The 22,792-nt window shown below is 49.9% G+C and overlaps 1 protein-coding gene across 1 annotated transcript in view; it reads right to left on the bottom strand.

Moving 5' to 3' along the window:
• Nucleotides 1-22,792, bottom strand: part of Tmem266 (transmembrane protein 266) — a 112,764-nt gene that overhangs the window by 42,250 nt on the left and 47,722 nt on the right. Inside the window, exons 2-4 of the mRNA XM_032910276.1 lie at nucleotides 20,646-20,775; nucleotides 17,436-17,624; nucleotides 639-793 (exon numbers count right to left, since the gene is read on the bottom strand). Of these exons, the coding sequence (XP_032766167.1) occupies nucleotides 639-793; nucleotides 17,436-17,624; nucleotides 20,646-20,659 (358 nt within the window). The 5' untranslated portion in view covers nucleotides 20,660-20,775. The remainder of the gene's footprint in view (nucleotides 1-638; nucleotides 794-17,435; nucleotides 17,625-20,645; nucleotides 20,776-22,792) is intronic.

Below are 22,792 nucleotides of genomic sequence, written 5' to 3'. Positions count from 1 at the left end.
GAAGTCCCCGGTCTCTGAAGGCCCCGTCTGGTCCTCGGACCTAGGGTACGTCTCCAAATTCCCACAAACTTCAATTCGTGGGCTTTGTCTGTAAAATGGGGTCCTGTCCTATCAAGTCTTGTGCACTGGCAGGGTCGGGGATGTAGGTGTGGAAAAGCATCTTCAAAGCTATCAAGACACACGTAAATGACGCCACCCACTTCGGAACGGTCCGTACATAAGTGGTTATCGGTTAGTCACTACAGGTGATCGGCTTCCCCAAATGGAACTCTGTTTAAGCCAGAAAAAAAATTTTTTTCACCCTGGAAAATTCCAAATGAAAAAAAAAAAAAGAAGATGCACGCAGGGGTCCCCAACTTTTTTTTTTGTCTCATCAGTTTCTGATCTTTGAATGCTGGGGAGGGGACTGAAGAGGCCATGTTGGATGGACAGGGACGAAGTATGTCGGTGGTGACAGAGAAGCTGCCAAGTGTGTTCCCTCCCCATTGGCAATCCCCACGGGCCACGGTGGAGCCCGCAGCTTGGCGGTGGCACGGGCTGGGGGACAGACCCGGTATAGGTTGGGGACCCCTGAGGGATGCGGATGTACAGTGAATATTGACATATGTATTTGCGTATGTGTCCCTCTTGCTACTCACACTGGAGAAGCTTTATATCTATTAGAAGTTCCAGAGTCAGGAGAATCACCACCAATATTACACAGGCTACCAGGAAACTGTTGAGACTTGCACTGAGCAAAAGTACCTGCCACACGGCCGCTCTCTTCCCACAGCACGGCTTCAGCCAGTTAGACCTGTGGGGACAAAAGCAAGGAGAAGAGAGGCTGAGGGGCTGAGGGCAGGTCCTGGCCACAGCCTTGCCTCACACCAACAGCCTGGCTCCCCCGGGCTTGGGCTTCGTGATGCTGGGGAGGGAAGGTTGGGCCTTGCTAAAGCAAGCTAAGCACTCCACCACTGAGCTACATCAGCAGCTGGGCTTCCTGAGAGAAGAGTCTTAGCCAAGAGGCCACCGGGTAGAATCGTAAATAGTAAAACAGCCTCATCAAGGGACACGGCTGGGTTTACAGGTTGACTTATGGACCTTAAAAGACCTCTCTGGGATTCAGGCTTCTCGGCTTGCAAAGGCCTGTGAAGCTCACACCCATAGGTGAGTCAGACTCGCCTAGGAGGTATGGGCCATATGACAAGCTGCTGTCACTACATTCCTGTGTGTCAGAGCCCAGAGTGCTGGCATTTGGGGAAATCTCTGTTTACATTCATTAACTGTGCTAAAGCCCTCGCTGGCTAGAATTAGATTTTTTTTTTTTTCAGCTAGGAAAAAAACAAAAAAGAACTGGATTGGATCTCTACTTATCAGAGCAGATTATCTGGATACTGGTGCTACAGAACGCTATCAGCTGTTATTTGACCCAAAAAAAAAAAAAAATGCTATAAGTGGGTAAGTATGGAAAACCTGAGCTGAAGTTAAGTGGCCATGTATGTGTGGGATGCCTTAAACCCTTACCACAGTGCTATGCCTCACTGTGCTCCACACGGATGGCATCCGTGTTTACCAAACTGGTTAGGCCAGGTTCGTCCCATCCTGTGCAACTCACACTCTGTGTACGGGTGTCTTTTGGGAGACATTTCTAGGGCGATGAGCCTCTCAACCCCCAGGACAGACTCTTCTGAAGAGGTTGGGAGTGGGCAGGAGGCCACAGGAGTTCAGAGCAGCTGAGCCCCTTAGGGTATTAGATCCCCCACCGGTGCCGGAGGAGCACAAGCAGGGGGGTGGGGAGGGTGCTTTGGGAACACCAAGTCTGGAGTTCTGTACTCAGACCTCACTGATTTCTTGTTTATGGCCCTTTTCTGCCTGTACGTCTGTTTTTAGTTAGAATTATCCATCTAAAGGGGCCCAGACAAGCCAGGGAAGTCTTTACTTTGGGGTGTACCCCAATGCCCTGAGATCAGCTGCAAGGCACCAGGTCACTTTGGGACCCCACCTCCCCATTTGGAAAGTAAAGAATAGTATTTTTAACTTGTAGAGTTGTTGAAAGCTAAATGAAAGAATGTCTCTAACCTGAAATTTCACCGCAGTGTGGCTGCAAAGCATCATGGTGATGGTGATGGTGATGGTGATGGTGATGGTGATGATGATGGTGATGATGATGTTGGTGGTGGTGATGATGATGATGTTGGTGATGGTGATGGTGGTGATGATGATGATGGCTCCGATGCTTGGTCATCACCCCATCCTTCCCATCTAGAGGGAGTCAATCTGCTGTACCCTGCTGTAAGGAGGACCAGTGTCGTCCTCCTGTAGACTCGGGTGTCAATGGGCTGGGAAAACAGCTTTGCTTTCTAGCTATCTATGAAAGAATGACATGGGTGCCTTCAGGTGGCGACTTCTCATATTGGTTCAGAAAAAGCACAAACGCCAGAGGTGATAGCCCTGAAGAAACCTGGCAGAAAGTCAGGCTTGCTAACGCCTTTCTGGATATTTTCTAACACCCGTGAGGATGATTGGCAGCCAGATGTGGTCATCTCCCGACTTGGGAAGCAGACACCAGGAAGAGAAGCGTGAAGACCTCAACAGGTGATGGAGGAAGCTAAGCAGGTCATTTCGGATGGGGGAAGAAAGAGTGACATGAGTTCCTAGAAAGGCCAACAGTGGGGGGTGAGAGAGGAGGAGACAGGCTGGGTCAGACAAGAACACGTCTCTTCAAGAGACAAATGGAAAACAGAGATATAAAGTCTGGTGGGAGCTATGTCACAAAGGCCAACGAGGAGATGCTTGTGGCCCTGAAAATGCGCTCATCAACCACAGTTTCTGTTTTCTTGCAGGCTCCCACAGGTCAACCCAAACGTAAGCCACATAAAGCTAAGTAGAATTGCTAGATACATTCAACTTTCAGATAAACAATGAATGACTTCCTAACACGAGTATGTCCCAGGTACTGCATAGAAAAGCTTCTTCTTTTCTATGTATTTTTGTATCTATGTATCTATCCACCCACCCATCCACCCACCCACCCATCCATCCATCCATCCATCCATCCATTCATCCATCTATATTTCAAACTTTACAGGGCAATATGTATTTTATCTGCTATCTGCTAGGTCTGGCAAACTCAGAGCTGAGGGTCTCAAGGAGCCTGGTGAGGGTGGCTGTGACTCAGTCAGAGAAATGCTTGGAGGGAGAGGCCATATTAATATTTGAAAAAGCAACGCTCTTGGAAGCCTAAGGTTGACTTTTCAGTTGCACTGGGACAGGAAAAGCAAAAGACCTCTAGCACCTAGAAGTACTTTCTGAGGGATACACAGTAGTCCTTTCTGTGGCCGCATGGCCCTGAGACGCTGCAAAGAGCCAGGGAAACCCAGAGGAAAACCCAGGAGACCACTTGCACCCCTTAGAGGCAGAGGAAGATGGACAGTGAAGCTTCTACCTTGTGGCAAGTGGACAGCTTGTCCCCATCACCTGGAGGCCCCGGAAGTGTAACACTGCTGCACTGGGGTCACCAGCCCAGACTGCTTTCATGTACCTAACCCTCTTCCTCTTGACTGCTAAGAACTCTGTCACCCTGCCCGCCCCTCCTGTCTCACCGGCTTCCCACACGCCATTCCTGTCTCCCCTTCTGTTTGGTCCTTTTTGCTTCTTTCGAGTCTCTCAGTTTGTGTCCAGCCTTCGACCTGGCTCTGAGAGTTTGTGCCATCGCTTTCCCACCCCGGATTCTTCCAGTGGCATGCGCTCTTTCCCAGACCACTGAGGCGCTCCGGCTCCAGCCTCAGCCCCACAATATCTACTCTTAGCGACCACTCACCCGGGTGCCATTGCACTGTCATTAGAAACGAGAGCCAAGCACCTTTGGAAGCTACATGTGAAAGGAGCAGCCAGGAAACTGCTGGCCCTGGGTGATGTGCAGCGGGGAACAGGAGGCCTCACCTTCATGGTCTGAGGAAGCAGTTGGACACTGGTCCCCCTCCTACCTTGAACATCGGATGAGTATGGGCCTTACTGAGGACCTGCTGCTCCTTCTGCCCCAGAAGACAGCCCCAAGCAGAGGGAAAGAAACAATGTATGTACTCCATCGGGTTGTAGCTTTGACTGAGTGAAGTTCAGACAGGCCACAGTACACCAACTGTGAAAATACTGACGTTGCCTTTGAGAGAGGTGCAGGCAAGGAGTCACCTGCAGTCTGACATTTCCCCTGCACCAGGGAGAGGCTCAGGCAGCTGGAAGGACAGAGAAAGGAGGCAGGGGCAGATCAAGTGACACTGTGCCCCCTGCCTGGGCAAGGTGGGCCCTGAGTCCCAAGTCAGCAAAACCGGTTACATGGTAGTGGGAACGGGAGTCAAAGAGTTATAGTTGCTGTAAGGCAATGGCGCACTTAGGGAAAACCCAGAGCCTGTGCGGGGCTCAGGATGGTGAAGTTCAGCAGACATTTAAAAAAACTAGGTGTTCAGGTGTGCAGCCCATCCCCGAACCTAAGAGATCGCCACCCCGTGCTCCTAAGCTGTGCTTTCTTGGAAAGGGTTATCCCAGCTAGGCTTATTGACTGTTTACAGCCCCTCATCAGGGGTGGGAAGGACATTGGCGCCCTCACCTGAGTACTCAGGACTCATACATGTATATGTATGTACACATATTCATATATATGTATATGTATGTATGTATATATATATGTATTCATATAATGTTTTTGAGGGACAATATATACTAGGGGAGGGGGATTCTATGTATTTGGCTATGGGGAAAGCCCCCATTCCTGCTGGGTAAACACCTTCTGGTATAACCTTTTGGGGGAGAAGCACCCACACCCCTGTAGATAACTCCTGTGCTCTGTACCTACGTCCAGTTAATCTGTTTCCTACAGTGAAGTCTGCTAGGACAGCGCTTCCTTCTGTAGTTAGGACCTTAGGAGAGGTTGACTTTCCTGGGAAGGACTTTTAGCAATGTCAGGGGAGATCTCAAGGAGGAAGCGATGTCCAAGAGAGTTAAAGGCAGTGCCCATAGGTATCCAGGAGAAACACACAGACCTGCCTGGTTAGTAGCAACATTCTCTGCAGGCCCAAAGGACACTAGGACATGAGCCAAGAGCCGACTTAGGGAGGACAGGGTTCTCCTGCATGGTGGGCATAGCTCACTCATCACCTAGGACCTGGGGCAGATGCTGTGGGGCGACCACTCCCCGTGACATAACCAGCGCATCTCCCACCAAACCACAAAACCATTGCAAAGCCAAGTCTACCTATCCCAGTCTACCCCTGCAGCAGTTCAGCTGTGCCCACCCAGAGCTTGGTTGCTCTTAGTCTGAGAGGAAGTTCATGGAGGTCCCATTGCTGCACAAGGAGATGGCGTTTGTATCACAGTTGAAGTGAGCCTCTCCCGGTGACCCCACAACACAGCAGCGACTTAAGAGACTAAGGAAGATATCCGATATCGATGTTGGTAGATGTGTCCAGGCAGAGAGGCCTGGATGTGGGGGTTGGGATCAGCACCCAGGCCAGAGATTGTTGTAAAGTCCCAAGGTTCAAGCCAGGTCCCTTATGAAGCCACCACTTCTGGGTTGGGCCCATGAGGTGATTCCAAGGCACGGACCACCACAGTCCTGCCTCTTCACATGGGCACTCGTGGAGTTAAGGAAGCTAAATCCTCCCCAACACTCACTGAATTTGGGTCTGCATTTCAGTGAGAACCCAGCTTGTGAGCTGTAATCGCAGGTGACAACTATCATGGAGGATGAACTGAGGGTGTATGTGGGGGTGTGGGGGGGTGTGTGACATGACAGACGGAAAGTTTGGGAGAAGGACAGTGAAGGTAAGCAGGGTCCCATTCAGCTCCACATGAAGCCCAGGAGGCTTGCCTGTGGCTACTTTTTGGACAAGAGAGACAGTGACAGGGTTGTAAAACTCTAAAGGGACTTCTGGTCGGGGCTCCCCAGTGGGAATGGAATCCAGCGGTTGGGCTGAACTTGCAGGTTCCTGGCTGGCCCTAGGTTAAGAATCCCAAGCAGCAGGATTCTCTGTGAAGTGCAAGTGACTCCGACATTCCAAGGAGAGGTGTTCTCCAAGAAGACAGTATTTCCCGTTTCTGTAACCCGGTTCGCGGGGTTAATTAAAGAACTGACTGGGCCGAAGCCCACGGATTGGGAAGTACTGCTTTCTGGCAGCGTCAGCCCATGAAAGTCCCGGAGCGGTGCTATTCCTGGAGTGGCCACCAGAGGGCAGGCGTGCCCTATTTCCCAGCACGTGCTACAAAAACCAGGGGCAGCTCTGGGGAGGGCTTGGGCTGCCCAAATGCCAACAGATGGGCCTGCCGGCAGGTGGTGTTCCAGTGAAGTTCCGGCACCCTTCCTGTGGCCTCGGAGGAGTGCGGGGGTGGAAAGCAGGTGAGTGACTGTGCGGCTTCTGCTTTACATTTTTAGTTGTTTTGGTTAACAATTTAAGAGAATAAGCTCTAGAATATGAAAATGAAGTTTGGCAAATCTTCAAGGACGCTTTTATGGGAGCTCAGGCCATGGGAGTGACCTGGAAGGCAGGCAGGCAAGATCAGGGGAGGTAGCGTTCCTAAGTTTGACAATGAAACAGCCCCATCTTAAAGGTGAAGTAGTCTACGTGGCATGGACCAGTTGCTTTGCTCGTCCAGGGCCAAGCCTCTTCACCCTACAATCCACTGTGCGCTCGGGTTGTAGAAGGGAGCATTTGGGAAGCGGGACAGAGGAAACAATTCTCCCGGAATGAGCACTGAGCACGTGGAGATGGTGGGGACACTTTAGTTACCCTAAAAGGTGTTTCACAGGCAATGGAGACAGTTTCCCTAGGGTGTGCAGGCCAGAAGACCCTGTTAGTTACACATTTAGATTGCTATCCATTAAGTTCCCAAAGAAAAGATCTGAGGGGAGGTCAGAATGTGTCTAGAAGCCAGTTGGTAGGGAAGTTTGGAGCACTAGGTTTTTACCCCATCTCTGGCCTTCAGGAGGTTTCTAACCCAGTGGCTTAGAAGCTTTCTTGGATCAGAGCTCTCCAAGAATTGACAAAAACAATAGTCATATGCCCCAAATAGGCATAAAACCACAACCCTGTGTGTAAGGTTTCCAGAGATGCAGAGACTCCCTGCTCCTCAAGGAGGGTCATCAAGGGAGACCCCTTCCCTGCCTCCCTTCTTAAACCTCATCAGGGTCATTGTGCCTGTTAGTTGCTTTGTTAACCCAACACAAGCTGGGGTCATCTGGGAGGGACATCTTCTTGACCAATGAATGGCAGCCCACCGTGGGCAGGGCTACCCCTGGACAGGTGGTTCTGGGTTGTGTTTGTATAACCGAGCGGAGCCTTTAATCCCAGCACTTGGGAGGCAGAGGCAGGTGGGTCTCTGTTAGATCAAGGCGAGCCTGCTCTACAGAACTAGTTCTAGGACAGCCAGGGCTACACTGACAAACCTTGTCTCCAAAAACAAAACAAAAAACAAAACAAAACAAAACGCAGGCTGAGCGCTAAGGAGAACAAGCCAGCAGGCAGCACCTCTCCGAGGCTCCGTTACAGTTCCTGGATCTGCGTCCTTTCCTGTTTCAGCTAGTCTTGATTATGGACTCCAACCTGTAAGGTGTGTTAAGCCTTCTCCTCCCCAAGTTGCTTTTGGTCATGGTGATCATAACAGCAATGGAAAACAAACTGGGACAATCCCTGAATGTCTCCTGAGAGACAATACAGCTCTCTTTCCACCCTCAGAGCAATCCAGTGGCTTCTGTGCAACATCACAGTGAGAGGGATGGACAATCTGGCCATAGTTAAAGGTTGCTGAACACAGAGCCAACTAACTACTAACTAACTAACTAACTAACTAGCTAACTAACAATAAGTTGATGGTGTTGGGAGGATGGCTAACTGGGTAGAGTGCCTGCCATCAAGCATGAGGAGGAGCTCTGTTTAGTCCCTAGCACCCACGTAAAAAGTCAGGCAGGCAGAGACAGGCAGCTGCCTGAGGCCTGCTGACCTGCCTTTAATCCCAGCATTAGGGAGGCAGAGGCAGGTGGGCCTCTGTGAGTTTGAGGCCAGCCTGCTCTCCATGGCAAGTTCCAGGACAGCCAGAGCTAGATATGAGAACCTGTCTTGAAAATGAACAAACAAACAAGGGGCAGGAGAAGCCCTGTGTGGCTTGGTGGGAATTAGCATCTCTTAGTCCCAGCCACACGTTGACTAAACCACGAATCCAGTCTTTTGTGCCTTGCTTTGTTAATCTTAAAAATTGAATCCCTGCCTTTGCAGAGGTGCTGGGAGGATCTGAAAATTTAAAACTAGCATACAAAAAGCTAGCATGTATCGGGACAACGATAGTTTCTATACATGCCTCAGCAGGTGACAGAATACATAGTGTTCCATATCTGGACACTGCAGAGTGTTGGGCACACGAGAGGAAGGGACCCTTCCTCTCCACAGGGCCTGGGACCTTGTGAAAGAACTTGGACTTGCAGTGGGCTGCCAGCCCTAGAGGTGATGCAGGAGAGGGAGCTAGGCTCAGCTAACATGACTGTTCCAAAGAGATACAATCCTGTCCTGTGAGAACTGTCAATCCAATGCCCACAGGGACACCCTTTAACTGCATATCTGAGAGGGTCAGTGGGGTGAGTCAGGACATCAGGGACAACAGCTTAATCTCCTTAACCTGATTCCGAGAGGCAGCCCCTGACAGCACACACAGTCCCGGATCACGTGCGCATGCTTCAGAAAGCCAACCCTTGGGCTGGATGGGAAAGGCTCCTCTCCCCCAGCCCTTTGAGGGAGTGAATAGATTTCCATGTCTAGGTGGGCAGCTTCAGTTCTGCAGTCAGTGCTGAAGGTTTGCACCACTGCCCTGGGAGACGGCTGGAGGCGGCGTGCGGCTGGGACCGTCAGAGGTTAACATGTGTTTTCCCCGAATCTCCCATCTCTTGAGGCTGCAGAAATATCAACTCAGAGAGAGGCCTCACGGTGTGGTGGCAAGAACATGGAGTGGGGAGGCAGGAGATGCCCTCTGCTTGGCAAACTGCTAAACCCCTCTGATGTCTGCCCCCACTTAGGGGACTAAGGACATTGCCCACACGCGTCTGAACAGCTAACAGGCAGGAAGAATGTGCTCAAAGTGGTCCCGAGTCTTGGCAAGGGCTTCTGGTTGACCGAAGGGAGAGGGTGTTGTTAGATTGTAGTTCTGAGTAGCTACTGAACTGGCCACAAAGACTTGCTAGGCTTTGCAACTAGGGCTACTAGATGAGATCAGCTCCCTGACACAGTGGGAAGAAGCTGTAAATTCTGGAGCCTGGATGCTCCCACAGGTGACCGGGGCTGTCCTGTTGGACACCACAAACCTGCTGCTCCCTTTGCTTCCTGCACCCAGCCTGAGGGTGTGAACCTTCCTCCCTCTAGGCTGAGCTCAGGTGCCGTCCCACCCTTGACCACCAGAGGCACTCTGCCGCCATCTAGTGGTCCCCTAGGGCTGTACACCATGTATGCTGTGAGTACGTAGGGACTATTTTCATATAAGAGTTGATAGCTTAGTCAATTAAAAGCGAGGGGCTCTGGGACTAGGAAAATGGCATTGCTTGTGATTAATTTTGTATCTAAATTTTGTAACTAAAGCTCTATTTGATAGTTGGAGCCTAGAGAATCCTTGTGAAAGCTGAGGTGCTCAGGGCAAACCGTGAAGGGGGGAGGCGCCTGGTGTGCCAGAGGAAGGGTAGTATTTTACTGTCCGCAAATCTCACTGGCATCAAGGAAGTGGGATAGTGAGCCTCAGCCTCTCTCTTTCCTTCCTTCCCTCTCGCCTGTATTCCCACCCTTCCGTAAATCACGTGCTACCGAGAAGTGCAGGGGTCACAGCTGCCTGGCCATGGCTAGGGTGGACATGCCCATTAACCCTGAACATGTCCAGATTCTTGCTACGGAAAGGTGGCCTGCTCTGAGGCAAAGCTGACTTCTTTCTTTCAGGCTGGCTTTGTGGGGAGCAGTGGGGCACCAGTGATGCTTGGAGGTTGTACTGGCTGGATTTGTGTGTCAGCTTGACACAAGCTGGGTTATCACAGAGAAAGGAGCCTCCCTTGCGGAAATGCCTCCATGAGATCCAGCTGTAAGGCATTTTCTCAATTAGTGATCAAGGGGGAGGACCCAGCCCATTGTGGGTGGTGCCGTCCCTGGGCTGGTAGTCCTGGGTTCTATGAGAAAGCAAGCTGAGCAAGCCAGGGGAAGCAAGCCAGTAAGTAACATCCCTCCATGGCCTCTGCATCAGCTCCTGCTTCCTGGCCTGCTTGAGGTCCAGTCCTGACTTCCTTTGGTGATGGACAGCCATGTGGAAGTGTAAGCTGAATAAACCCTTTCGTCCCCCTTGCTTCTTGGTCATGATGTTTGTGCAGGAATAGAGACCCTGACTAAGACAGGTACACAGACCTGTGGCCATGAGGAGCCTGGTGCTGTTCCCACTCCTGTTCCTTTGTTCTTCCTCAACTCCGTGTAGCTTATAACCACCCTCCGGAGGAACTGGCTTCCCCGTGCTATCCTATCCCTTCACCCTCTCACCCGGCCATTCAGGCCGGTCCTTTATCTTGTCCCCATGACTTCTATCCAACACTCAGTCGATCTGGTCCTTGCTAGAGGAGCTTCCTGGCCCAGGGCTGGGGTTAGATGTGGGTTAGTGGAGCTCAGAGGTTGTCCACGGCTGTGAATTTATTGTTTTCCCAATCAATGACAACATGGATGGAGGTGGCTGTGGACGTGTGGGGGTGGAGGGACAGGAGATTTCTGGAGAGTGACTGACTCCTCAGGGTGTTCTGCAGAGACTATTTTTAGGCTGCGGCTTAATAGGCCCCTACTCCTCCCTTCCGTTTGCCCCCGGCTAGCGCTTGCTGTCATATCTTAAATGATTTCAGTCCTTATTTAGAGGTGTTTGCCATCTTGGGTCTGTGCTTTTTCTAACGTGACATCTCAAAAAATACCCCTGGGCCCCATCACGTTGTCTTCCACGGACTCTGGAATTCTGGCAAAAATATGATGCTGGTCTCATCTCCCTTTAACCCTGTGTGAGACCCATGCTTCTTCCAAGCTTCTCCTGTATGTGAGTCCAATTATAAATGAAAGTTAGCTCTCCCTTCTAATGTATCCATGTCCTTTGTCTGTGTCCGTGTCCGTGTGTGTGTGTGTGTGTGTGTGTGTGTGTGTGTGTGTGTGCAGGCATGTGTGCACACGTGTGTGAGAGTGTGTACATGCACCTGCCCTGTTCTTTCTTTCTAATATGTGGGTTCTGGGGATCAAGTGCAGATTGTCAGGCTCTGCAGTAAGCGCCATTACCAGCCAAGCCCCCAACCGGCTCTCTTTAGGCCATGGTGTACAGTGTATGAATGTCCCACATCTGCACAGCAGCGTAGCATTCAAAGGATAGGTCCAACCAGCCTAGGATTGGCAGTCCCACATCCTTTGCCTTGTGACTCAATTCTAGCTCATTAGACATTAGGTAAGAACTGTTGGAAGCTTCTAGGAAGGATGAATGCTGTTCCCAAGCCCATTATGGGTAGCCTTTCTCACTTGCTAGGTATAACTGAGAAGGCATGACTAGCACAGGCTGCCCATGTGCCAACTGTGAAGACACTTTTGGCATTCGGATGAAGCCAGTACTGTTGACAGCAGTGATGGGGGAATCTGGCCCTCGCGGACACTGGTGAGCTCTCTGGACCAGCCTCAGAGCTGCCTTAGCACTGGATTCCGTATTACAGAGGCCAGCAAGTTTGAATAGATTTTCTGTCATCATTAGACCACAGTAACTAGCTGCTGGTAGACAGTCCATGGAGGAAGAACGTGGAGTGGATGGTGAGGACAGTGAAATGTGCAGGACTTGGTATCAGAGGGGTAAGGTTTGAGGGAAGAAACCAAGTCTCAGGATTTTGCTGTCCCAGGGTTTTGCAGTTGGGGCTGACACCTCTGCTCTCCTTCTCCCCACCCCCAGACTGTCTGCTCACCTCTGTGGATTCACACGGAGGTTTGTGTCATCACTGATCATCACTGATGAAGGAAGGAGACTTGTAGTTGAGAGGTGAGCAGACACGGGGAGGGAAAAGAAGACGGTAAGCTGCCCTGGTGTGCCGGGCAGTTCCTTGGTTCGAGTTGCGGACCTGGATGCAGAGGTAAATCTGAGAAGCAGACAGAACTGGAACAGAAGGTGTAGGAGATGCACAGCCAGCAATGATCCAGAGTTGGGAGTCAAGGGAGAAGGGAATGCTCCATCCTCACCTAATGGAACACACCGTGTGAGTTCCAGCTTCCCTGTGCCCCTGGGATGGCCTTCCTGCCCGGGACACCTTTCGCAGTAGCAGGACATTTGTGGGCACCGGAGTGAGAGCGAGAGCAAGTCAGGGCATGGGAGAACAAGGTCAGCAACTGCATGGTGACTGAGTGACTGACAGACGTCAGCATTGGTTCTTGTTGAGGTGGAAACGGGGCTTAGGGCCACTGGAAGTGAGCTTAGGACGTGTCTTATTTTGGTAGTTGAAGGATCAAGTCCAAGCAACTTCTATGCCCCACTGGTTTGGGCCATTTCTACTTTGAGGAAAGAGTTCCTTGGGGCGGGGGATGCTGTATTTGAGACCGCCATAATGGGTAGGTTGTGGCTCTTCTGTCTGGATTTGAACACCATCACCAAAAAGGCTATAAAAGAGAATTATCCGGGTAGAGATGAGAACATTTCTCCTTTCAAATATGCAGCTAACTCAGGACAAGAAGACTAGATCATGGGGTTGGGGATTTAGCTCAGTGGTAGAGTGCTTGCCTAGGAAGTGCAAGGCCCTGGGTTGATCCCCAGCTCCAAAAAAAAAAAAAAAAAAAAAAGAAGACTAGATCATTCCATTGACATTAGTCAAAGGGGTTGAGGATCCCTACGAAGACCCAGAAAGACCTTGGGAGTTTGAAAGGGAGATTTGGGATAGACACGTGGCTTTGATCACTGCTTGTTGAAAACTTACAGAGATGGACAAAATTACCCAGTGTATAGAAAAAGGGTAGTGATAGTGGCCGTGTGTGTGTGCGTGTGTGTGTGCGTGTGTGTGTGTGTGTGTGTGTGTGTGTGTGTGTGTAAACTCCAATTATTAAGGAACAAGCAGATGTTCCTTAGAAGACTTAGAAGATCTTTTTGATGGCAGCCATGGAGATACCGTGTCAAGACAGAGGCAATGACCGAAGACTTGCAGTGGTGAGGGGACGTGGATGTCTAAGTTAGTTAGTTAATTAATTGCGGGGTCGAGAGGAAACTTTTGACGAAGTGCAAGAGAAGAAGGTTTACTGTGGCTCAGGAGTCAAATGGGAATGTGTAGAATGTCATGGTGAAGAAGCCATGGTGGTGGGAGGGTGGGGCAGAGAGGAACTGGGTGCTCCCTGGCTTCTCCCTTCCTCCTTCGTATTCAGTTTAGGACTCTGGCCCCGGGGGCAGTGCCACTTACATTCAGGGTGGATATTTCCTCTTCAGTTAAACTTCTCCTAACATCCTCATAGACACTCCCAGAGATGGGTCTCCTAAGTGATTTTATACCAAAGCGAATCAAGATCAGGCACCAGGCCCTTGAAAACAGTGGCGTGGCGCTGCAGAGGCTGCAGAGGCTGGAGAAGACTGAGGAGCGCAGCAGGCATGACTGACCTGCCGCTTCAGAAGGGAAGAGGGCTGGGGGCCGGGGACAGCTGAGGACGGGAGCCAGGGATGTAGAGTGGGGTTAGGACAGAGAAGGGTGGAACACTGCTGACATGGGAGGCTGTAGCTGATGGTTAGAAGTGATGGCATCTGATGAGTCCAGGCCTGGAAGGAAGAGTCTGGGGACGCAGTGCGTCCTACTTTGATGGGATTGCAAGAGAGAAGGTCATTGCTGAGGGCAGGAAAGGACTGAAAAGGAACAGCCAGAGAGGACTGACAGCCAGAGAGGACTGACAGCCAGAGAGGACTGACAGACAGCCGGAGAGGACTGACAAATCAAGATGAGGCTCGGTGGAGTCTGAGGCAGTGCTGGTCTGCCGTTTTCCTCTTTAAGCCCTAGGCTGCCTGCAGTAGAGGTGAATCCTTAGGCAATGGAGAGCTCTCCAGTTTAGATCATGGCAGGCAAGTGTCTTAGGACAAAGGCCAGGTGACGGTTGATCCTGACTGTCTCCTTGATTGGACTTAGAGATGGCTAGGATGTCCTATAGTAGAGAACACCTCTGGCTGTGTCCATGAGGGTGATTCCAGGTATTTCTCAGTATTTGTTATGTTAATGAGAACTTGAACCACGCACTTCTCAGCCAAGGTGAGCCTGCGGCTCAGTCTGAATTTGGAGGGTAGGCCATCTTACCTCACAGGATCCCACACTTACAAACTCTCAGACCGCACCACACCTCTCACCCTTAGGATGGCTACAGCTCAAAAACGGTGAATAGCGATCGTTGGTGCAGATACGGGGCCATGGAACATGCAAGCATTGCTGCTGGGAGTATAAAATGGCACGGCCGCTGTGAAAAATGGTAATTCTGCATTCGATGTTCTGAGGACCTGGACGGCGTGGTCCAAGAAGTTCACTTATGGCTATACACCTCAGAGACACAAAGGCAGGATCTATGACCCAATGTGTCAATAGAATAATGGAATGCTTTTCTGGTTAAAAGGAAGGAAGTTTGTGGGTCATGCTATACTGTGCATGAACTCTGAGGATAGTGCTCTTACCTTGTGACCTTGAGGAAAATTCCTCACAGTGCTTTAGAATTCTTAGCACATTCACTGTCTATGGTCTGCTCCAGCCCCTCCAATCTCAGAGTCTGGGGAACTAAACATCCACTGTTACCACACTCGGGGACCTGACTGCAGGGCAGATAAGTCACTGGGCAGCTACACATTAAGGTCCCTAAGGTCCCTTGGTTTCCTACAGAAAAGATCTATCCTGAGCTGTAGTGCTTCTCTCACTGACAAAGAGTAACCCTGACCTAGGTAAACCGAACTTCACACTGAGATCGTGTTGCTTCAGACAGGGCCAGGTTGAAAACCGTGAGAAATAAACTAAGAACCAAGAACAGCCTGGCTCCGCTGTAGCACACTTTTTCTTGGTCTGTTTCACCTGGGCTTCTGGTACAAGCCTGGCTCTCCCTTGCTCTAGAATACAGTCTGGCTGCCACAGAGGTCCCAGCGAGGGCTCTCGACAAACCCTTCCTCTAGGTTTTCTATCATTAGCATGGGGAACACACGTGGAGAGGCAAACCCAGTCAAAGACCTCTCTGCCTTGTGCAGAGAGACCAGGCAGAGACTCATCCAATGGTTGAGCCAGGTCTCTGGCAACCTGGGGAGTGGGATTAGGGCGGGAATGAGGCACGCCCTGTGGTGTGGTACACCTGCATGGAGACACACCCACAGAGCGGCAAAATCACTGTGCGGTAACAGCAGCAAGTGCGGGGTCTGAACTAGAGATCTTAAAGGTTTTCCTGTCTCTTTCCATGCTATGTAACTGTGAACTGGGCTTGATGAAGATCAGCCCGAGGCAGAAGGGCCAGCGCATGTTTCTATTAACGGAGGTTGCACTACTGCATTTGACCACCAGAGGGCAATCGCACAGCGACTCTCCGGGTGCTCAGAGAAAGACCTGCTCCTGACTGGTGGACTGGAGTTCACTGAGCTGAACTTCAGGGAGGGCAGCGGCAGAGAAAATGGGCTTAGCTTTGTGGTCCTTTTGAGCACTGATGGGCACTGCTGCATAAGTCATATATGCACATAGCTGGACCTGGTTCTGGGCCCTTCAGGACTTAGCTCAGTCTTTTTTTTTTTTTTTTCTTTTTTCCTTTTTTTTTTTTCGAAGCTGGGGACCGAACCCAGGGCCTTGTGCTTGCTAGGCAAGCGCTCTACCACTGAGATAAATCCCCAACCCCCTTAGCTCAGTCTTTAAGCCACACGGGACTAGGGAAAAGCAGGCCTGCGGCCTAATCTTGATCGCTCAGTCAATACTCAGTCAATTCCTCAGAAATGTCCGGCCTGCCTGCCTGCCTGCCTGCTTGCCTTCTTGTGTGGCTTGCGTGATGTATGCATGTGAGTGTGAGGGTGTGTGTGCCTGTGTGTACTTGTGGAGGCCAGAGCAGGATAGCAGGCATGTTCTGTGGATTGCTGCCTTACTAAGACAGGCTGTCTCACTGGATCAGAAGATCACCATTTTGGCCAAGCTCTCTGGTCAGTAGGCTCTCCCTGGATAGGATCTTCTTTTCTCTACGCCTGGGATTGCAGGCACATACAGCTATGTAGGACCTAGTGCTGGAGATTGAAGCCCATGTCCTCATGCAGAACATGCATTTTTACTGACTAAGGAATCTCTCCGATCCCTTCAGAGAGTTTTTTCCTATTGATTTGCCTCTCATTTTCTCCTGGGGTCCTGCTAGATGTGTTCACAATACTTGGAAAATTTTTTATTTTCAGAGAAAGCCACCGGGGTGTCATTTCTACAGAAGCAGGTGTACCTTTTCCCAGTTGTTTGATAATTTATCTTAGGAAGGGGGTGCCCCCTTCAGGAAGCAGACACAGGGAATCCAAGCTCTGCAAATTTAGCTTAGCTATGGCTTTTCCTTTGCTTCTAAAATACATGGCAAACCTTCCGTTTTGCATTTAAAGCAGCCAGTGTGTTCTAAAATGGTTACAGGCACCTGGGAGCGTTGCCCAGAACGGGCTCTTAGGTGCTGGCAGGTGTTAACAATTCTGTGTCTAAAAGCCACAGGGCAGAACTGGGGAAGCTTAGGTGAGAGTTAGCAGTCTAAGCTACTGTGTGATCCATGGATGTGCGTCTGCCCTTCTGTGGCCTTCCACATCCTAACCCCCTACCTCTGAAAACCAGAACAGAGAACCCTCAGCTTCCTTGCCTCTATCTAGGTGGCACCATGACTTTGGAGAGTGTATTTGTAAGAGAGACCAGGTTAGTGAGAAGTCAAATGGGAAACAAACCCACCGATCTGACTGATTGACAAGCATAAAGGAGGAGTTAAAAGTAAGAACATCCCTGAGTCTCTCACTGGACAGGGAGAGAGGCAGTGTCTGCAAAGCGCCTAGGGGACTCTGCCCACTTCCTGGGCACTCAGTATCATTGCGTACAGAGCAAAGTGCAGTCCAGGTTCATCCCCTACCGGCTCTGTGACCTTGGCACATTCCTAACCCCTGTGAGGTAAACAGTGTGAGTTGGAAAGACTATTAAGAATCACTTCAGTCCGAAGACAAATCATATGACCTAAGTTCTAAGCAAACATCACAAAAGACCTAAGAGGTTGTCCAGCAGCAGTGGGCATTTTCTGTACCCAAAGTCTTTCTCCGAGGAAGTCATGTCTGAGTTGAAGAAGCTTGAGTGACCTAATGTCCCCTGCTGGCCTCTTCTGCTCAGCATCTCTTACCTCTGCTGCTGCCTCTTGGAGGTACCCATGGAAACACAGGGAGTTACGCAAGAGGCTCTCGGCCATGCCAGAACCTACCCTTCTCTTTGGTACTCTTCGTCCAAATTCGACAGGAGCTGTGAGCCCCCAGTGGAGAGGTCTACGGCAGCCAGGGGCAGGTCCCGGTAGGCAAAGTTCACCAGCTGCACCGGAGCAATGTTCTTGGTTTCTTCGTCTACTTGTTGCGAGATAATCTCAACTTCAGAAATCCCTCCTTCAATGGCAGGTCTGGGCGGAAAGGAGAAGTGGCAGGGAGGAGTTAGCCTCTGAGAACCTCTTCCCTCTGACGGTGGAAGGGTAGGGAGGCCCAGGAAGCTGTGTTATGGTGTAGGTCAAGGGAAACACAAGACTGCTGCTCCTCCCCAGTCAGGAACTGGCTTAAAGGCCTGGTCAGTCCCCTTCTCCTCACCGGTTAGGGCAAATGGACAAACCTGAACATGTGAGTTTTGTGGGGAGAAGTCCTCCATGAAGGGAGGTAAGGACCCTCTGCTAACCAGAAGATAGCACAGCGTCTGCAACACTGCTCTTCCCACGGCAGCGATGAACTAAGAATGGCTGTGTGTGGTTCTCTGCAACGGTCCCATATCAGTGTCACAGTAATAAGGGGTGCTGTTGTTCCCAACCGGATACATACTCCAGGTGGCCAAGAGCCTCTGTGGAGGCTTGGAGGCCTTGGGGTGATGAGGAGGAGCATCAAGGACAGCTAAGGTGCTGCTCCTTTCCCATCCCAACAGCTCCCACCATATCTCCATTCTCAAGATTAGGGAGTAGGAAATTGGGGGTCACCTGAGCAAACAGGAGTCTGGGTCAGTCTGTCTTAGGCAGGCTTATCCTGAGCACTGAAACCAACCCACAGCTTCACCAGCACAAAGTGTGCCTCAGCCAAGGGCAGGGTCACCTCCCAACCCATTCGTTTTTGTCAATTTGTGGAGACATTTTTAATATCACTGGTATCTGAGTAGGGATGGAGACATAAACATCATTTAAGATGGTTAAAGGCTGTGTACCACGCTACCAAACACCTCCTAATGGGAAATATTGGCTTGGCCATCTCTTCCTAGGACAGGATCGTTAGTCCCTCCTACACATTCTCGGCCCTGTCTCATCCTGCAGAATCTGACAGGCTGAGCCTTGTGTCTTTGGCCACACTATGTGTGAAAGGGAGAGTAGAAGCCTAACCTCTGGGGGATGCAGAGGGTTGGCATGGGGATGAGAGGCCACTGACCATACCAATACCGAGGCAGCCAGCCTGTTGCAGACTCTTGGGCTTTGGTACCACGTTCTGTGGTCCTTTCCCAGGCCTCAGTCCCTCTAATTGAGATAGGCTCTCTAAGGGCTGTTTCTTCCCACTCTGTGGTCTGCTATGGATCTAAGAAGCATGGGACTTCTGACGGCGAGTCCCACTTCAGCACTGTGGGAACACTCTACATTCCAAGTGTTTCTAACCCTCTAAAAACCAACAAGTGGCAGTCTCGGTTGCTGGAGTCCATAGGGCTGAGCCCTTTGCTTGGATTGTTCAAGGGCGACAGACAGGCAGGCTACCTGAACCACCCACGTTCACCAGGGAGTTCCCGGTACCCAGCTTTGCTTTCATAGGCTCCCCTAGGCCTTTGGTTCTCCCTCCCTGCCAAGCGTAGATAATACTGCTCGTCACAGTGTGACATTTACGGGATGACTCAAGAGCTTCAGACAGAACAGTCATCGGATGAGCGGTTTCTGTGCCTCTCAACCATTGATATAAAGGAGTGGGTGTTTCTGGGGGGGAATCCCGGTTACCCCAGATGTTTCCTAAATGTACATGCTGCGTTGGGTTTGTTCTCTTAGGAACTTTTCGAGGAAACAGGACTTTTTTTCCCCTCAAATTGAACAAACAGAACCTTCTAATCAGAGAGATGCTCTAAGAAGGCCGGAGCTGCGTTTCTGAGGCTAACAGGGAAGACTAAAGAGTGTGGGGCAGGTTACCTCTGCCTTCCTCACATCTCCTCGCTCTAGTCTGCTTTTCACAGTGGCTCAGCTCCATCTCCAGCTACTTGGTCATCTCAGCAGAGGCTAAGGCTTCCTTTGGTGGCAATGAAACTCTTAGAGCTCCCAGACTCATTACTGAGTGCACACTTTGGTCTTGTATGTGAAGAACGCTACAGGGGAGCGTGCATCAGTGGCTCCATGCAGCCTTCCTTGAAGGAGTAAACACCACCCTTGTTAGCCAGTTTGTCACATGGTATTGCAGCTTCTTCCATCAAAAGGAAGTGTGCATGTGCCTGCGTGTGTGTGTGTGTGTGTGTGTGTGTGTGTGAGAGAGAGAGAGAGACAGAGAGAGACAGAGAGAGAGAGACAGAGAGAGAGAGAGAGACAGAGAGAGACAGAGACAGAGAGAGAGAGAGATAGACAGAGAGAGAGAGAGAGAGATAGACAGAGAGAGACAGAGACAGAGAGAGACAGAGACAGAGACAGAGAAAGAGACAGATCTTTTTCCAGCCCTTGCGTCCCTGTTCAGCCACGTCTTGCTTTGGTCAACGGGATGACAGTAGATATGATACCAGCAGAAGCGTGACAAAGCATTTGTACTTTTTGTCTGACTCTTATTCCACCAATATCAAAAGTAGAGCGTGACCAGCCTAACTGACTGGATGGATAGAGACCCACTGACTAGAGTCTATTCTCCCTAGATCGGCTGGCTCTATAACAAAGCCCCATAGTGAAGGCTGATCCCGGGCAGGATCAGCAGATCCATCCAGATGATTGCCCAGCCATGTGAGCTTGTGTGGTGCTGTGTTGAGGAGGGTTGTCACAGAGCACTGCAGCAGCATAGAGGACACGGCCATGAGCCATCATGCTTCTAAGGACTGAGGAGCCACACACAGCCTCAGAGGCTGGGATAGCGCAGCGTAACAGAAGGAGGAGGGTTGTTTTTATTTTACCTCAGTGTTATTTACCAGTGAGTTGCCAGACAGGAAGTAAACTGCTGCCTGACTACTTACCTCACTGACACTTGGCAAGATCGGGTCAGCTCGGGTTATAGGGTCTGAAAGCAACTCCTGTTTAAGAGGCCTTTTTCTGGTCGTAAAGCCTGCTTTTAGAGACTTTTTGGTGATTTCTACACTTCCTCATAATTCCCACTTTATGACCCCCCCCCTTTCACTTCCTAGTTTTATTCTGAGGTTTGCCCCAGGTGCCTGAAGTAGCAGACCTTTGTCTTGTGAGACTCATGGCAACGTTCCAGCTCTGGCGAGCAGGGGTGATGGTACTTACTGTGGACTGGCCATGACGAAAGATAACCAAGGTCACGGCTTTTCCTGATGTCTAGTGGGGCTCAGCTGTCCTTAAGTCGGATCTTAGCATTTCCAAGTGGGGCTTTTACAAGATTCATGAAAACAGAGTCCTGAAATGATAAATGGGGATTTATTACCTTCAGATGCCAAACCGAATTCCTCCTAATCTCATCTAAAAATGGAGCGCTTAGCACCGTCTCCATATAGCGCTGTTCTCGATGACGCGGCTGAACGGAGGTTTCCAGAATGCCATGGAGTAGTAGTGAAGGGGTCATGCTTCTTCCTCCAGCCTCCAGCCTTCCTCATGCACCCATGTTATTCCCACTCAGCTGTGGCCCCCAGATCTCAGCATGAGTTGTAATTCTGTCTCTTTTCTCATCTCAGTTGAGTCTTCAATGAGAGAGCCGGCAGACAGCAGCTTAGGGGAACTGGCCCCATGGCCAGTCTACTGAGGGTCATAACCGCTCTCCCACTTACCCAGACTGCTGTGTCTCCCCATCTACAAACAAGAGTGACATCAGAACTTCCTGATGGAGACACAGGAGATGCTCGGAACAGAAGTAAATTATGTAAGTGCTGGCTTTTATAATCGTGACCAGAAACTTTTATAAGTTAAGGTGGTACAGTCTGTTGAACCTGATCACATTCCAAAAATTATTTGGAGACCTAAATTTAAACCCTTTCTCCCCAAAATCGGCTTAGATGAACAGTGTAAGCTTTTCTTCTATCCCATGTGACGGGGCAGTTCTCAGAGGACACAGGCTGACAGAGACCCTGCTTCTGGATGTTTTCAGAGAAGCTACTATGGAGGTTACTACAAGCTTCATCCTTTGGCAAGTTGCACTGTGCTACAAACTGCTGTTCCTACGAGAATTCCTCACAGGATAAAAACCTCATTCTCCTGACCTGCAACTCTGCTCAGAGAGGAGGCTCAGCTAGAGAGACAAAGGGAGACATCAGGTACATCACACAGAAGGGAAATGACTCTCAGGATGGGAAACACCAGGAACTGATGATCAGCGAGGAGCTCACACTCATGATGGGGAAGGAGCCCTGGGAAAGGCTGGCCTTAGCGTGATCGGAAAGGCGATGAGAGCTCTCTAGAACCATGCAGAGCTCAGGACAGCAGTCATTCAACACCAGGGGTTAGGGGGAGCAAAGGGTTCAGAGCCAGGTTGGACTAGGGGAGTTTGGAAGATGTCTTGTGGACATACCTCTCTAAGGTAAGGGTTTTACCTCACCTAGTGGAACTTAGCAGAGAACTCTAAATGATAAACAGAAGACACCCCTTAACAGTATTTTGGGGGGGGTTATATATTAATTATACAGTAGATATTATAAAATTCACTGTCCCACCATGCACATTTAATCAATTTCAACTTCCCCTTCTCTTCATAAACACGCTCACAGTGTCTTCCTGGTACTGGGAGGACTGAGAGGAGAGCCCCACGGCTGGGAGCACGGTGAGCAACACTTCTTTCCAAGATGGGGTCTTGGTAAACTCCCAGGTGAGCCCCTGCAACACTATCCAGGGTAACAGTCCTGTGAGGATTCTGTGGGGAGTCCTTGTTCACACACCTCCCAGCCTGGCTGGGCGGGCAACTTAGAATATTCAAGACCCCAAGCTTTTTACATACGAACTAAAGAAGAATAAAGGATGACTCTCTAATTCAAAATAAGAAACACACACCCCTAGAACAACATATTACAGCAAATATGAAAGAGACAAAAGGAAGAAATTGAAATTGTAAAGAATTTTAATTTCACTTTTCAGAAGAAAAATTTCAAACATATATAACACTGTAGGGAACTGAGTGCCGGACAGCTAGCTCCTCGCCACTTAACGATGAACAAGAATCTTTTTCTCCTATACACTTGTCCATTCCCTGACCCTCATGATTATTTTGAAATAAATTATAATAGATCCTAGATATCATCTTATTGAACTGAAAAATATTAACATATTTAGTGCTAAGAAACAAAAGGCTCTTTTATTTATTAGTATACAATATTTTTCTTCTTAGAGACGTTCATACAATGTAGTTTGATCATTATCTTACTTTTGTTTTGCTGTGATAAGACAAAGGCAACTTATATTTTTTTTAAAAAAGATTTATTTATTATATA

This window comes from Rattus rattus, chromosome 8, assembly GCF_011064425.1.
Source record: "Rattus rattus isolate New Zealand chromosome 8, Rrattus_CSIRO_v1, whole genome shotgun sequence".
NCBI classification, from domain to species: domain Eukaryota; kingdom Metazoa; phylum Chordata; class Mammalia; order Rodentia; family Muridae; genus Rattus; species Rattus rattus.
Note: the sequence above shows the minus strand (reverse complement) of the source record. Positions and strands in the feature narration are given on the sequence as shown.